We start from the raw sequence: 16,185 nt of genomic DNA on the forward strand, positions 1-16,185 counted from the left end.
ATCATCCATGAAACATTCATGAAAGAGATTCATATGGAAAAGGCAATGTCTGTGTTTGAGTGAATGTACGGGCCTCCATGTCTTTTGACGTGGAACCATGAATGCTCAGTTCTATAGCATAGACATCCTTGTGATGCTTATGTGTGCTCTTATAGTTGGAGCAATAGGTGATGATTTCCTGCTACAGGACAATGATGCTACACTGCGCAGGGCTCACTTTGTGGATGATTATCTTCAGGAGCAAACAATTCTGCGCATGGAGTGGTTAGCTTGATCACCTGACCTGAATGCCATCAAGTATGTTTGAGATTCTTTAAGAAGACATATAAGCTGCTTTTAATCTTTTTCTTCAGACCTTTGCTGCACTTGCAACTGCTTTGCAAGAGCAATGGTTCTCACGTCCTACAGAACTGATAAACTGCATAATTGATGGCAGCACACATCACTGTATGTGCTGTGTCCCTTCTAAGTGAGATCTTACTCCATACTAAAGGTAATTTTCCTATACCAAACTGGCACATCTGAATTGCTCATTTTATACTTCAGTTAATTTCTGTAACGCCAAAATTGTCTGGTAATTTCTCTTCATGTTATTTGTTACCTTACTTTGTGTTGTGTACTGTGCATCAGTTTCATTAAATTCTATGTGTAACTTTTTGAGTATTAGTCATTTTTGTGATTTTTCCTCAATTAATGGTAAGTGTAAATTGTAATACTAAGTAATTTGCATCTTTCTTTTATAGAAATTGTGTGGTACCTTCTTGATATCCTTATTTGAATTTATGAGGAAACGTGTATTTTTCCGATGTGCTAATGTATTTACTTATTTATGTATTTTTTTCCTTTAGTCAGTATAATATTCAAGATGATGACTGACATTGAGGATGATGACAATTGGAGAGCTGCAGAAGAGGAAGAAGATACTGATAATGACAGGTTGGTTTAGATATTTAATATAATTTATCAAACTGAGGAATGCTGTTTTCTTTAAGGAAGCCTGATCCCCCTCCCTGTGTATTAGTCAAAAAGGATTAGTAAATATTTGTGCTAAATATTGACTGCTTCCCAATGTTAAGTATTAAAGATAAAACAAGTGGGTTGCACCCTAGCTGCAATGTGTGCAGTGGTAAGGTGTCTCAGTGGGAAGCTTTTTATCGGAAATTTCAAATCTGGCTGCATGGGAGTTTTCGTGATTTTCCTTAGAAAGCTGTCCACAAAGCTACCCTTAGGATGCTTTAATTATCGAACCTCAACTAAAGTTTTTAGAATTTCATACCATCATGAATTGTTTCCGTTTTTTTTTTTTTTTTTTCCTGGAATGAATATATGAGATTCCACTCTATTCTGTTATACTTTTTGATTTGATTATTATTTTTTTAATTGAGAACTGGAAAATAGCTGTTTATCCTTAAGAAATTTTTCGTTATTTCCTGTGAAATGATCGAAAAGACTCTTTTTAAACAACATTTTAAATAAAATGCTGCTTCAGGGTTTGTACAGTCCTTAGGTTTTTGGAATCGACATTTTTCTTTAAAAGTCAGAAAGTCCTTAATTTTAATGATCTGAAATTTCTCTCTGTTTTTACGACTGCTATTTTGAGTGTGAATCAGCATTTTGGAAGAACATTTTTGGCGATTCAGTGACAAATTTGGTTATTTTTTTGAATGGGTGAATGGTTTCATAAGTTATAATTTGTTCACGTTTCTACAAATGGTGGGAAGTTTGAGTTTCTGGGTAAGAAGCGAAATACAGTACAAAGTCTGTAATCCGGACGTCCATTATCCAGAATGATCTATAATCCGGGCCTCAAAGCCACAAACTTTTTTTTGTATGCTTTACGCATGCACGTTTAATGTTTACTCATGCACGTTTAGCACAAAAAAAAAAAAAAAAAAAAAGCAGCAACTTACATTGAAAGAAATGTTTAATAAAGTAAACGAATAAATATTAAGATTTTTTTGTCAATTTTGATATCCTTTAGATCACAATTGCTCTGTATTTCATAAATTATGGTTTCGTATTTTTAATTTTATAATTTCTACATGCCATCTTACCAGATTTAAATTATCTATAATCCGGAAAAGCCTTTAATCTGGAATTGCCAAAGTCCCAACAACTCCATATTACGGACTTTGTACTGTATAAACATTTCAAAATTATTTCATTTTTCCTAATGCTGAACTCTTAAACAACTTTTTTTGAGGGGATGTAAATTCTTTTTTTAAACGCCTCTAAATTTGGTGACTTATTAACATTTTGGGGGTTTTAAGATCAGTTTCCATAAAGAATTTTTTAATTCAGAGACCAGGGAATTTCTCGTCGATTTTTTTTAAGGTTTATAACATTGATAAATTACATTAAAATGATGAGAATACATTGAAATTATATTAAGAAATAATGCTGAAATAAAACATTTTAATTTTTCGTTGTCATATTATGAAATGAACTTGCTTTCCATTTTGGAAACTTGTACAATATTTTGAATCTTTAAAATGCTACAATTTATAACAATTCTTAGCAAAATAGCCATGTAATTAAATAAAAATGTGTTCTTTTTTATTTTTTCATGGTAAGAGTTTTTCCGATGTATCTCGGAAAATTCAGAATTCTCGGAATGTGCATCAGTTGTCTTTATAAAATTAGTTTTACATTTTTTTCCCTTCAAAGTATATCTGGCTTTTTTGCTGTTACAGAATTGGTAGAAGTAATATTTCTGTAGAATTTTAGACAATGCAACTTGGAAAGTTTAGAAGGATCTGAAAGCAAGATTTATAGATATTTGTAGAAGATTCCAGAAAAATGCGATGCAATGGAAAATGTCAACAGGATTAATTTAGAAGTCAAACAACAAAAATTTCTTACTTTTTGGAGTATTTTTGGAAGAACAGTGAAAACATAATATTTGAATTTTACTTCTGATACCAGAAGTGTTTTTCTTAACATGTTTCTTCCCTTAATTTTCTCTACTTTTCACGAGACACAGGCATGGGAAATATTAGAAATTCTTCTAATCTTATCACATGGACAGACATTTTATACAAAGGAATTTTTCTGTTAATACAGAAATTGGAAACTGAGGAATTTAATAATTTATCTTGTATGTCTCAATGCATCAAACACAGGGCTGGCGGCACTCCCACGTGATGCAATCTCAGTGGGTCATAAATTCTGCTGCCTAATGCATTCCCAAATTCTGCTTCCAGTGTCTGCCCTAAAGATTTCTAGATTTTGTTTTTTGGTGTGTCACTAAATTCTGAATTTTCATATTACTACTGGAAGAATAAAATTAGCAGCTTTTTCTGTCCAGCCTGAATGCATTTACCTTTTTAGAATAGCAGAGATATTTCCTTAAATCAGAAAATTCTAAAATGAAGAGGTAATGTATTGAAGAAATAAACTGAATACATAATTAGAAAAAAGTTATTAATCAAAGATATGTACAGTTATTATTATGTAAATTAACCAGTTTATAATTTCTGCCTTTACTTAAATTTTTCATTCCATTTCCTAACCAGAACACAAATCAGTTAGATAGTTCTTAACTGAAGTTTTGGGATTGTAAGAGAGGATGTGTTCTGACCTTTGCTTGGACACTGCATTAGTTTCTCGTATCTTTGATAATTTGTTTTCATTATTGATAATTTGTTTGATAATTTGTTTTCATTATTCATCTTTGCATTATCACTGCCAGCATTTGAATTTATTTCCTCGATAGTTACTAAACAAGCTTAAAGTAAAACTAAATTGTGTAATCTTTGTATACTAGTCCACATTTTTTCTTTGAATTTGACCGTTCCTGTTTAGTTGCATCATCATGAGCTATAGTTGATTTTGTTGAGCATAAGAATGTGTCTTTATGTTCTAAGTTCTTTGTTAGTAAATTTAAACCTTTATCTGACTTTGTAGTTGCTTTCAGATATGGAAATAATTTGCTTCATGTCTGTCATGAGTTTTGGACTATTTAACTTTCACCAGATTAATTAAATTGTCATAGGTACGTTGTCGAGAGTAATGTTACACTCTGGGGAACCCAGAGAGATAAATTTATATATGAGTCCACCTAGCCAAACACGAACACCAAATATATCAAGAAATATTGCTGAGTTTTTGTTTCAGTCCAGAAGAGATTAATTCAGTAACTGTAGAGATGATGCACAGTGGAGTGCTTGCTTTTAAATCCATATTGCTGTGGTATTGAAATTCCTGGTTTTTCTGCAAAGTTGTTGAGGGCTTTAAATATTAAGAATTCTGCAATTTTACTACATTTAGGCAGAAGGCTGATTGGTCGATACGAATACAATTGGTTTGGAGATTTGCCAAGTTTAGGAATTAGAGAAATTATTGCAATTTTCTTTTGAAGTGTGAAATAACTCAAGGTCGATAATATGTTGAATAATTTTGATGAGTCTGCAGATCATCGAGAGTCCCATCTTCTTAATCATAATATTAGTGACTTTATCATGCACAGGGCTCTTTTTATCTTCGAATTTTTAGATATAGCCAAGAACATCTGATGGATTAACTACCATGATGTTGTGAGTGTGTGGTTGTGTTAGGAATTAGGTTATTGTGTCAGAGAGTTTTGTATGGGTGTGAGAAATATTGTTGGTGTTAAACTGAGTAGCATAGTAATCGGCTAGAGAGTGTTATTAGTTTCTGTGTATACAATCCCTGTAGGGCCATTAAGGGATGGAATATTAGTGTAGCATCTTTTAAGCCTTGAAGTGACTCTGCTGATAGAAGTATCATCAGTTGTAAGCCCTTCAAGGTAATTAGCCCAGCATTTTCATGTGTGTTCCTTAGTTTGAGTTCTGACCTCTTGAAAGTTATTGGCCCTTGTAGTAGTGCAGGGCAGTGTTAATTTGCCTTTTAAAAATAAAATAAATACACAAGCTTTATTTGCTTTTTTTTTTTTTTAAGTGAGTATTGACAAATTTAACAGCCTGTTAAAAATTAAAAATTGCAGCAGCATTATATGTTTCCCTTTTTATACTTCCAAATGATAATGTAATCATTTCGTAATGTTTTCTTGTCTCATAAGTATTTAAACTTGGTCTTCAAATTTACTGAACAACCTTCATAATAGTCTTTTAAAATTGATGATTTTCTGTTTCTTTTTGCGAAAGTGATTGTATTCACAATTTTTAGCATTTTTATGACAGTTTTTGTATGTTATAAACCTCCATTTGTAATGATATTTAAAAGAATAAAAGAGCAACTTGCTCAGTGGAATATGCTACATAGAAAGCATTTTTTAAAATCTGGATTTTCGATAATTTTATTGAAATGTGTTGTTTCACTAAACCTTAACCTCTGTACTGTCAGCATCGAGAGATCAAAGTTCCTTGTGTGCCCATTACCTTGAAGCGCTAGATGTTACTGTGTGACTGAGCGTTTTTTGCAATCATGCCTAATAGTAAAAAATAATTCTTAAAAAAAAAACTGCTTTTCATTGTAATTTTTGGAACCTTGCTCATGTTATTTAAGTGTTGTATCATATAAATACAAAATCCTAATAGTAGTAATTACTCTTTTTGCATTATTTCTGTACAATAATGAGGAGGCAAAACTTCAGAATTTAAGTATCAGTGATTAATATATCCTGTTGCCATATTTACATACAAAAAGTCATTTGCACTAAGTGAAACATTTCTAAATTATGAAAGCATGTTTTACATTCATAGGATAAAATATTATATAATACAGTACAAAGTCTGTAATCCGGACCTCAAAACTACAAACTTTATGCGCATGCGTAACTGCATTAATGCGTTTACGCATGCACAAAAAGTGGAATTGCTGCGAAAAATGGATAAAGGCCTATCCGTCTCAACATTATGCGAGAAGTATGGCATTGGAAGTCTACTATATATGATACAAGAAAAAGGGAACTTTTTGAATTATTTGTGGAAGCGGGGTAAGCAACTTACATTGAAAGAAACCTCATTAAAATCAATGTAAAGGTTTCAAGCTTAATATTTATTTGTTTACCTTAATAAAGTAAACAAATAAATATAAAGTTTTTTTTTTGTAAATTTTGATACCCTTTAGATCATAATTGTTCTTTATTTAATAAATTACGATTTCATATTTTTAATTGCATCATGCCATCTTACCAGATTTAAATTGATGATCTATAATCCAGAAAAACCCCTAATCTGGAATCTCCGATGTCCCAACAAGTCCGGATTATGGACTTTGTACTGTATTCATAACAAGAGATACTTAATTCAGTAAGGTTTCATAGCATTGTGGCATGATTTATACACATTTAAAATAAAACATTGTTTCAGAGTATCAATTATGATATTGTGGGGACGAGTGACACTTCGTTCCCACATCATACTTAATACAGTGGGCCCACAGAAGGAAACAAACAAGTGGTCGCAGACACTTAGCCGACAGGACATTTAGCTGACAGTGAGTCTCACTGCTCCCAATGATTTCAGGTTTCTAATATTTTCACATTTCATTCCTACTTTGCTCAACAGATCATGCTACATTAATTCCCGTATAAAGTTTCGCTTTTCTTATTAATGAAATTTTCTTTCCTTCTCAGGAAGTAGCATGATTCGCCTTACTCCTTGCCGCATTTGAACTACTATTTTTTTATTTTCTGAAATGCTATTTGCACGTTAGGCATCGTATATTTATTAATCTGAGAGAGCTCTGACCTAGGAATTTGTGCTTCGTGGCCTGCAGCCACCTAACAGAAGTAGGTTGGAATTTGTTTGGGTTATGTAATAATGACAAAGCCAGAGGGCTATCTGCCTAAGGGAAGGGATACCTTAGTGGAGAGAAAAACTGGCTCATATACACATTACACATGTGGTAAACCACGAAAACGCCCATGCAGCTAGTCCATTCACTCAATTCGAAATTCAGACCGAATTACCAGTGCTCGGTGACTTTACCGCTCGGCTGCTCCTGGGCCTAACAGAAAGAGAGTGACTGTTTTACTTAATATGTAACCAGTTTGTTCCAATGAAAATTACCTTTTTAAGCTAGACCTTTAAAAATGCGTTGAAATCAAATGAGAAAAATGTTTAAAATTTGAATACTGAAGTATTGTTCAGCTGTTTCAGTATGGCGAAAAGTGTTATGTAAAAATGTTTACAAAGGCTAGTGCTGATTATAACTGATGTATTGCAATGACGTTATGAGTTCTGTTGAAATGCAGCTGTAACCATCACATGAGTATATGGCACAACGGTAAAAGCTGGATTCCGAAAGATGGAAGCGATGCAGAGGTGACCAAAAACAGGTCAGTTACCTTGACATTATGAGAGTTGTTAATGTTTATCTCAAGAATGGTGGCATGAACTGCCGATTATAGAGGTTACAAGTAATTTAAGGCACTGCTTGTCTTAAAAATTCTTTTTTAACTGTTTTTAATAACAAAATAAAATATATTTGCTAAACTAACCAATGTTTCTATAAAAAGTATAATTCAAGAATAAAAATAATTCTTATTGCATTATTCAGATTTTTCATGAGGGGAAATATAATTTCGGTAGTGGGAGGAGAGAAACGATTTTTATAAAGGAAGGAATGTAGCATGGTGGTGTTGAGTAAAATAGTAATGAAATGTAAAGGTATTAGAAATTTGAAAGCATTAGGAAGAGCGAGATTGGAAAATTAATATCATTAAGTACACAAGAAAAATTATGAATGATGTGAAAAGGTAATGAAGCTTTGTGGATAATGTTAATATTCCTGAAATTCAGCTGTACGTTGATGAAAATTGCCAAAAAATTCTTTATGAAAATCCCAGAAGTGCCAAACAGAACAATTCCTGTATTGAATCATGACTATGAAAGTAAAGAAAATTGTGAAAATCAGTTTGCAGTACTACATCACCTGAATTAAATTTTGTTTTGAACGATCTTATTATTGCTCTTATGTATTTATTTCTCTTCTTGTTCTTGTCTCTTTGCTATGCATAATAATTTTCTATGTATTTTAATTATTAGGTATCTGTATTGTTCACTCACATGCTCATCCAGAAACTGTTTTTGGCAAATAAGGCATTTTTTTTACTGTCATTAATTGCTAATCATGCCTATGTTTTTGCGCACTTACTCTTCAATGGCTGACAGCTTCAGGTGTTATTCTCGATTCAGCTGTTTATGTGTTTTCAATGTTATCAGACTTTGCTACCCGTGCTGCTAATTTTATTGTGAACTGTGACTTTGTGTTTATTCTTTTAAAGAATTATTCGGAACTCGCGCAGAATCAAAAATCGACACCGCATTAGTCCAGGTATTTAATAATTTAGCGATCACACGCGGGAACCTGTCACAACGAACCTCTGTTGCCTGCCTGAGCTGACAATTATTGCAGATTCCATATTAAAATGTAACTAACTTAGCATTGTAACTAGCTAAAAAAAATTCTTTTTTCTTTTGAAAATTAATTCATATTTCCTGAAGAAAAATTTTAACACTATTTCAAATTGGCCAATATATACCAAACAGAACGATCTGTATCAAACAGTGCTAAATTACACAAGATTTAAAAGCTGTCGAGAAATTTTGTAATTGATAGTAAGTTTAAATACTTATTGGGTACATGTCAGCTAAACATCATTGTCGGCTTAATGCCTTGTTGACTAAATGTCCCGACGGCTAATTCTCTGTATCGGCTAAATGTCTTGTTGACTAACTGTCCCTGTCAGCTAAGTATCCGTGTCGGCTGAATGTTCTGTTGGCTAAGTGGTATGGGCCTGAAAACAAGCATATCATATGATAAACTGGGAGGAAAAAGGTTCAAGTCTGCTTTATTTAATTTGTGTTATAGAGTTTATAATCAAATGTTTAAGTGAAATCTCTTGAAGCATCTGTATTTGGGCTATTATTTTTCCATACATATAAATGAGAGTAATTTATGTACTGTTGGCATTATCCACCTAAAAGTGTATTTATCTGGCAACCCAATAATTATTTGTGCTTATTTTGCCACCTCGTAATGTCACCATCTATCTCTGTGGTGGTGATATTGCATGCAGTTTTTAAATTGGTGAAATTTGTGGATTCTGTGCTTTGTGATTAGTGCGTGGAAGATGTTTTTCTTAAAATAAGTCGTAATGGCACTTTATTTTTCCTGCTAATGAAGAAAAATGTGCTATTTAATGCAATGCTGTTTTATGTAATCTTGAGTGTTTCATGGTGGGTGTTTGTTGGATTTAATTTTTTGTATTTCATTATAGATGTTGCTTTTGCTTGCTTTTTTTAATTTCATTAATTTGCTCCTGTTTTATGTCATTTTTAACACCCTGCCATTTTTTAAAACAGTTACTCTTTTTTCATGTGTTAAGTTGGGAAAAAGTTAATTGGCAGCGACTGACAACTTTGCAGGAGGGTTGGGTGGATAATGCAAGAGTACAGAACTTATCTTAGTGTTAAATTTAAAGGAGAAAAAAAGGTTTGATAATTGATTGAGAAATGTTATTGTGTATCAGTTGAAATACAATTCAGTAATAATACTTTTGCTTCATTATATTTACTCTTTTGAACTGCAGGTGTTAAAAAGAAGAGGAGAAAGATGCATAATTTCTTAAATGATACAAACAAAAATCATCACACAGAAGTAATATATAGCTCCACAAAATACGCTAATAAGGCAAGCTAATTATGTGTTACCAAAGAGAAATAATCCACATTATCATGTTTTGAAGAAATGGAGAAAGGCCAAACAAATGCTTTTTGTAATGGGAGACTGTAAATCATTATTACGCTGACCGTAACTTAAATGCTTAACAAAAGTTCCAAGGAGATTGTATTCTGCAGAATTTAATTATAAAATTAGTTTTATAGCATCAAGTTTTCCCTTTTAACAACTTAAATTAATGTATAATTGTTAAATTATAAAGGAAATTAAACATGGTATATTATTAAATAGTAATATTATATAGCATCATTTTAAATAATGTAAATATTCCTGTCACTTCTAAAAATTAACGTGGAATAGTCATATAACAAGGTAAGAAATGGTTTTTATCGAGTTACAGAGTTACATAATGTCTTTTTTCTCCTTTAATTAAATAATGTGGTAAGAAGTGAAATTTTCTTTTAGTTTAATTTAAGAATATAAAATTATGCTTCTGTTTTACTGTTGTCAAATATCTGCTTTTCTCCCAGACCTTGTTTCATGGTTAATGTTAATGTTTCTTGGTTTACCATCTTAATTGCAGTATGCCAATTGTTGGTGAATCTTGCTTGGATCGCTTAGCATGCTCATTAGGTGGGAAAACTCTTCTGCCTTTAGTGTTGAACTCTTTGCCCCATATGCTAAATTCAAGTAAGTATTCCTGTGCTAGCATATTTTATTGAATGAATCCTGGATCTGCATTTACTAAAAGACATAACAGAAATGTCTGTCTGTATATGCTATGTGATATATATTAAATTTTAACCTTAAATTGGTAAAATTGCTATTGCCGATAAATTGTTATTGGGTTTAATTACAGTAATGTACTCCAATACTAGCAAATATTTGTTCTTCCTTCATCTGTATATCCATATATTTAAACATTTTGACTTGTAATTTACTTTTGCAAATCTGGCTGTCCTGATTATAAACTTGGTCTCTCCCATTATGGGATGTATTTAACTTTTAGATGGTTTTATTTATGTAGTGTGATAGTTTTCTGAGGCTAGGACCTGCAGATGAGCTTTCTTCTGAGCTTTTTAAAGTATCTTGAGTGTGTATGAATGGGAGGGAAAATGATTTATTCAGTAGAATATCTAAAAGTTAATACAGTAGGTCGTGTTAATATGAATGAAGTTAATGCTATCATTCAAGTGATGTTTTCAAATTGCCGAAGTAGCACCTGTTTCTGTATAAAAACAGGAAGTGACCATTTATTGTTATTTAGTCAGTTAATTTGAAAAGTTGTCACTAAATAAAAGAGAAAGTTGCTGAATATTGTCAACATGGCATAAAAATTGACAAATGATAGCAAAATATTGCTGAGTAAGGGATTAACGTGCCAAACAGCTTGGTTTTGATTCAATTCGACTGTGTACAAAGGTACTTGCTTTTCAAGTTTTAGAAAGATCAACTGCACTAACTTTATTGAAACTGGAATTCTAGGTGACCTTGCTTTACTTTGTTTTGAGCATTACATTTTGAAGAATGTTTTGCTGTGGACAAACTTAATGCATCAGTGCTCCGCAACCGGTGTGCCATGAGTAGGATATAGGTGTGCCGCAATCAAATACATGTATTTGACATTTTGCAATTTTTTATCATGTATTTAATACACAATGACAATTTTTTTCCCTTAATAATGTCTATTTTAAATGTTTTTATATATTTCATTGTTGTGTGATTGTGTGTGAGCATTGGAATTTTTTCGGCACTTCCTTGATAACTCAGAACTCTTTGGTGAGACACGAAATTCCAGAAAGATTTGTGCGTCACAGGTGAGAAAAGGTTGCGGAGCACTGCATTAGACCTCTGTCATCAGTTCCCAAAAGTGAGTCAGCTATGAGTTAAAGCTTCGTAGTCCTTCTTAGACAATATTTTAAAGAATAACGAAGGTATTGTTTGCAAATTAGAGTAAAATGAAAATTAAAAGTTTGTCAGGAAGATATTACAGTCTGTAGTTCATTGATGCTGCAAAAATTGAATTAATGATGAAAATGGAGAAAGATAATTTTGCAGCAAAAGATAATACGTTTATCCAGTGGAAGAAAAAGGATTGTTTTCAAATGTATTAAAGATGCAGGGACCGCAATTGCTGCAGATTTTCTATAGTTTCTATGGAAATTACCGAAAAGCTATAAGCTATGGAAAATATTGAAAGGGGGGCAAAGAAAATGGTATGCAAAGTTGAACTGCCTTATTACCCCCAATGATTGGCGAAATGATCGTGACATATGTGTCGCGTGTTAAGATGGTGGTCTTGCTGATTTTGAAGAGTCACCAGTTGTAGTTTAGCAAAGTCTGATCTTTCCTTTCAAACATCCTGCAGTGAGGGATTTTACCCAGCAATTCATGTTTGGTTAAGTTATGGTGAGAAAACACGGGATGTGCTTCTTTCGAGTTGTGATTAAACTGGAAGTTTTTAAGTTCATGAATTATGCTGTCTCAAAATAAGAGGCTAAAATTGTATCAAGACTCGAATTCTGTAAAATTTTAATACATTAAAGCATCTGAAGTTTTTCTAAATCCATACACTTTCCACTATCAACAAAGACTTCCAATTACACACATTATGTGAAAGAAATTTTAAAATTATTTAAGGGAAAAGAATTGGACTGTATTTAAACCAAATTTAGGTACAAAAACTCTTGAAGCCATTTCCATTGGAGACGTAAACATGTGTGCAAGTGAAGAAATATGTTGTGGGGAGTGAATCTAATTCAGAACTTAAGCTTGTATACCATGCTACCTATGAATTTTGCATTCCTAATTTATAAATGTTAATTATATGTATATTTTTCATCTTTATTTGGAATTTAATTAAAAAAATATTATTTTCCTATAGAAATGAAGTCTAAAAACCTTGAAGGTGTATGGATTCTTATTTCATCAATGATTATTTGTGATTTAAAATGTTTGCTCGAGAATATATTAGCAGAGTTAGTGATTTGAGTAATAAAACTGAAAATTTCGAATTAAATATGCATATAACTTATAAGAAGTATTTTTAGTTATTCAGTTTTTTATACTTACGGAGTATTAAATTAATTACATTTAATGGTTAATTAAGAATTAGCATTTAACTGAAAAAAATATGCCTAATATTCATATTTTCAAAGTTCTAAAAATGCTTGCACGTTTACTACTGACAAGCTTAGGTTAAAGTAGGTGAAAGTATAAAGCGTAGGTTAAAGTCTGATGATCAAGTAAATATGCTGTTGTATTTACTGCAGTGACCATGGTCTTCAAATGAATAGCCCAAATTATCTGTAAAATTGCTATTCTGAAAATATTTGTAATACAGACAAAACAGATCTATATTATCATTCTTTGCCTTAATATATGCATTTATTTGAAAGCTAAAAGTTGAGATGTGTGTAGAATATTGAAAGATCATGTGACCATCTTATGCTATGTCACAATGTTTGGAAAAAAGAAAAACTTTTTGTACTCAGAAAAGGAGGGAATCCCTGATAAACTAGAAAAAGAGTTTGCCAGTGGTCTATAGCTATAATTCAAAAGTGCGGATTACGTCAGTAATATTTAGATTGTCTTCTAAAATGGGATAAAGGACTTGAAGAATGATGTCCTCCTCCTTATTGACAACTGCAAAGTGTACAATGTAATTGACTGGGTTCAGCATATTGAAGTTGTATATTTTCCAGCAAATACCATAGGCATAATTCAAACCATGTGATCAGGAATTTATTAGCTGAAGAAAATATGAGGTAAATATTAAGATTCCTTTTACTTACTTTCTTAATATACTGCACTTGCTCTGGAATAGAAGCTGAAGAAGGAAAATCTGTGTGTCCAACAGACATAGATTGTGACAAATTCAGTGTGGTGTGTGTGGGGGGGGGTTTAAGTTGCAGTATTATTGACAGATGGAGATATCTACCAACTGCTTTCTGAAACAAATTCTTGCATATCGTGATAAATTCAGAGGAAGTTGATGCAATTGGTGAATTTTCAAAAATGTTACGATGAGGATGCCTTTGAAGTGAGGGAGATTTAAGTTTAGAGATCAGAGTTACAGCATCTGTCAAATGATTTCTGGAAATATTATGAACTGTTCATTGATGTAGAAGAAAAATGTGAGTATTTATATATATGTGTGTGTGTGTGTGTTTTTTCTACTGAAAGATTACATTAGTTAATTGTGAAGAAATTTTTTTTAATTGTTTGACAAATCTGATTACTATGATGCTGGCTGTGAACAATGAATGGTACCTACTGAATTCCCCTTTTAAATGTAGGTATACCATTACTTATGAGCATTGAATAATCATTTCATATTTTTGTAAGATAGTGATGATGAGGAACAAATTGTTCAGCGAAACAAAAATTTATCATTGCTGTTAATTTATCATAACAAAATTCATATTTTATACGTTTAGTAGTTTAAGCAACTCATAACTTTTGCACATGAAATTAATGGTAACTGTAAACTGCATGAATCTTGAAACCATTAAGAAGGCCATATTTTAAGATTTTGGAGAGTAAATTTAAGAAAATCTTTTTATGAAATATTGTTAAAAATAAGATGGAAGTTATACTTTTCAATTTAACCATTTGACATCAAGATAATTTTGTCTCCCATATTTTTATGCAAATTTTTGATGTCTTGTTTCTGAAAGCTCTAATGTTTTTTTAATATAGTATCATTTTTCATACTGCTGAAAAGTGGTCAAACTGTTAAAAACCACTAAACATAGATATTCTTGTGCCAGATTTGACTTGATTGATAAATTAATGTGGTTTCATATCAACTCAGCAATGCCATTGAAACTATGTTGAAAAATATCTTTGTATCCCCCAACAAAACGAATAAAGAACAGTATGTATGTGTTTCATTACTCAGGTGAGCACAAAAATAGTCTTTTATTCTAAAAGAACATAACTTTAATCCTTTGCCGTCATATGTCTGCTCGCGGCCACCACAGCAAGGAACTATATATGAATTGTATATGTATGCATTCATGTATCAGTTTACACTTTTCCTATACGAACCTCAATGCCTAAAGAACCTATTCACAAACCAATATGGTGCTCCATCAATTGGAGATTATGTAATCTAATCTAAACAAAAGTTGTGACCCAGTGCTCGCGGTGCAAGACGCAGTGGCGAGTCAATCGTTTTTTTTTTTTTTTAACGTAATGAAATCGACAATGTTCGATGGTAACTTGTAGAATTCCAAAGAATATTTTATAAATTGTATTTAACATTAATTAGACATTATCTCTTTTTAAAATATTCCAAAATAATTCCCAAAAATTCAGCTAGAAGAAAGAACAGGACACCTATGCCACATTTTATGTTCGTCCAAAAATTGGTGGCACAACTGGTAGGTGATTTTTGTGACGGAGCAGATTCAAAACCAGGAAGACCATCGGCCTCCGATAAGGAAGAAAGACTTAATGGAAAACTGCATATATTGCGGCATTTGAAAATGTAAAAAGTAAAGATTATGTTCAAACAGAAAGATTAAGGGTGGAAGGCACCAAACCAATTATTTTTGCAATACATGCACTCCAAAATCTGGCTTGCATGTTGGAGAGTGTTTTGAAAAATATCACATGGAGAATTATAAAACAATTTTTATGCAAAAACATATTACTAGATTAGTGTATTGATTAAAGATATATCTAAAGTTCACAAAAGAATTACTAAATCTTGTTTATCCATCGTAAACATGCATGTTATGTATCCCTGCACTATCGACGGAAAATAATTCCAACCAGTATGGTACCCATCTTCAACTTTAATCCAACCGCAAAGGGTTAATACTGAATGAACTATTCTTCCCAAATTTTATCAGTAGTTAAGTAAATTTAGAATTTCTGGTGGTATTGATTAGAATCACAAAAACTTTTGCATGCACCACCAGTTATGCGGCAGGCCTCAAGATGGAAATCTAGCTCAAGCAACACATTCTGGAGCATATCTAGATCTGATGTACAGTGCAAAGTCTTTAATCCGGAATGATCTATAATCTGGACCTCAAAGCTACAAACTTGATGTGCATGATGCGTTTACGCATGCACGTTTAATGTATAACGGATGGTATAAGCTAGGCTAAAATTATCTAAGGCAATTCAGTTAATGTTGCAGATTGCGCTGTTCCTTAATCTTCTAATTGGATCTGGCTTATTATTTTTTGCAGACTGTTAGAACAATTTTATAAAAATTAAGCTTGAACTTTCGATTATGTCAAAAAGAGTTTCCAATTCTGGACCTGCCAAAGGATATACAAAGCGATAGCGTGTTTTGATGTCCATTAAACAAAAAGTGGAATTACTACAAAAAATGGATAAAGGTCCGTCCGTCTCAAAATTATGCGAGAAGTATGGCGTTGGAAAGTCTACTATATATGACACAAGAAAAAGGAAATTTTTGAATTTTTTGTGGAAGCATCTTAAACAACTTACATTGAAATAAATGTTTAATAAAGTAAACAAATAAATATTAAGCTTTTTTTGTAAATTTTGATACATTTAGATCATAATTGTTCTTTATTTCATAAATTACAATTT

At 32.0% G+C, this 16,185-nt stretch overlaps 1 protein-coding gene across 3 annotated transcripts in view; it reads left to right on the forward strand.

Moving 5' to 3' along the window:
* Karybeta3 (karyopherin beta 3) overlaps positions 1–16,185 on the forward strand; it is a 196,376-nt gene that overhangs the window by 101,874 nt on the left and 78,317 nt on the right. For all 3 annotated transcript variants that reach the window (XM_085809207.1, XM_085809206.1, XM_085809205.1), the window contains exons 9-10: positions 849–936; positions 10,193–10,299. In XM_085809207.1, coding sequence (XP_085665333.1) covers positions 849–936; positions 10,193–10,299 — 195 coding nt within the window. The remainder of the gene's footprint in view (positions 1–848; positions 937–10,192; positions 10,300–16,185) is intronic.

The sequence above is a fragment of the Stegodyphus dumicola genome, chromosome X2 (genome assembly GCF_044657685.1).
Source record: "Stegodyphus dumicola isolate Sdum_Otavi_A_Nest chromosome X2, ASM4465768v1".
Taxonomy (NCBI): domain Eukaryota; kingdom Metazoa; phylum Arthropoda; class Arachnida; order Araneae; family Eresidae; genus Stegodyphus; species Stegodyphus dumicola.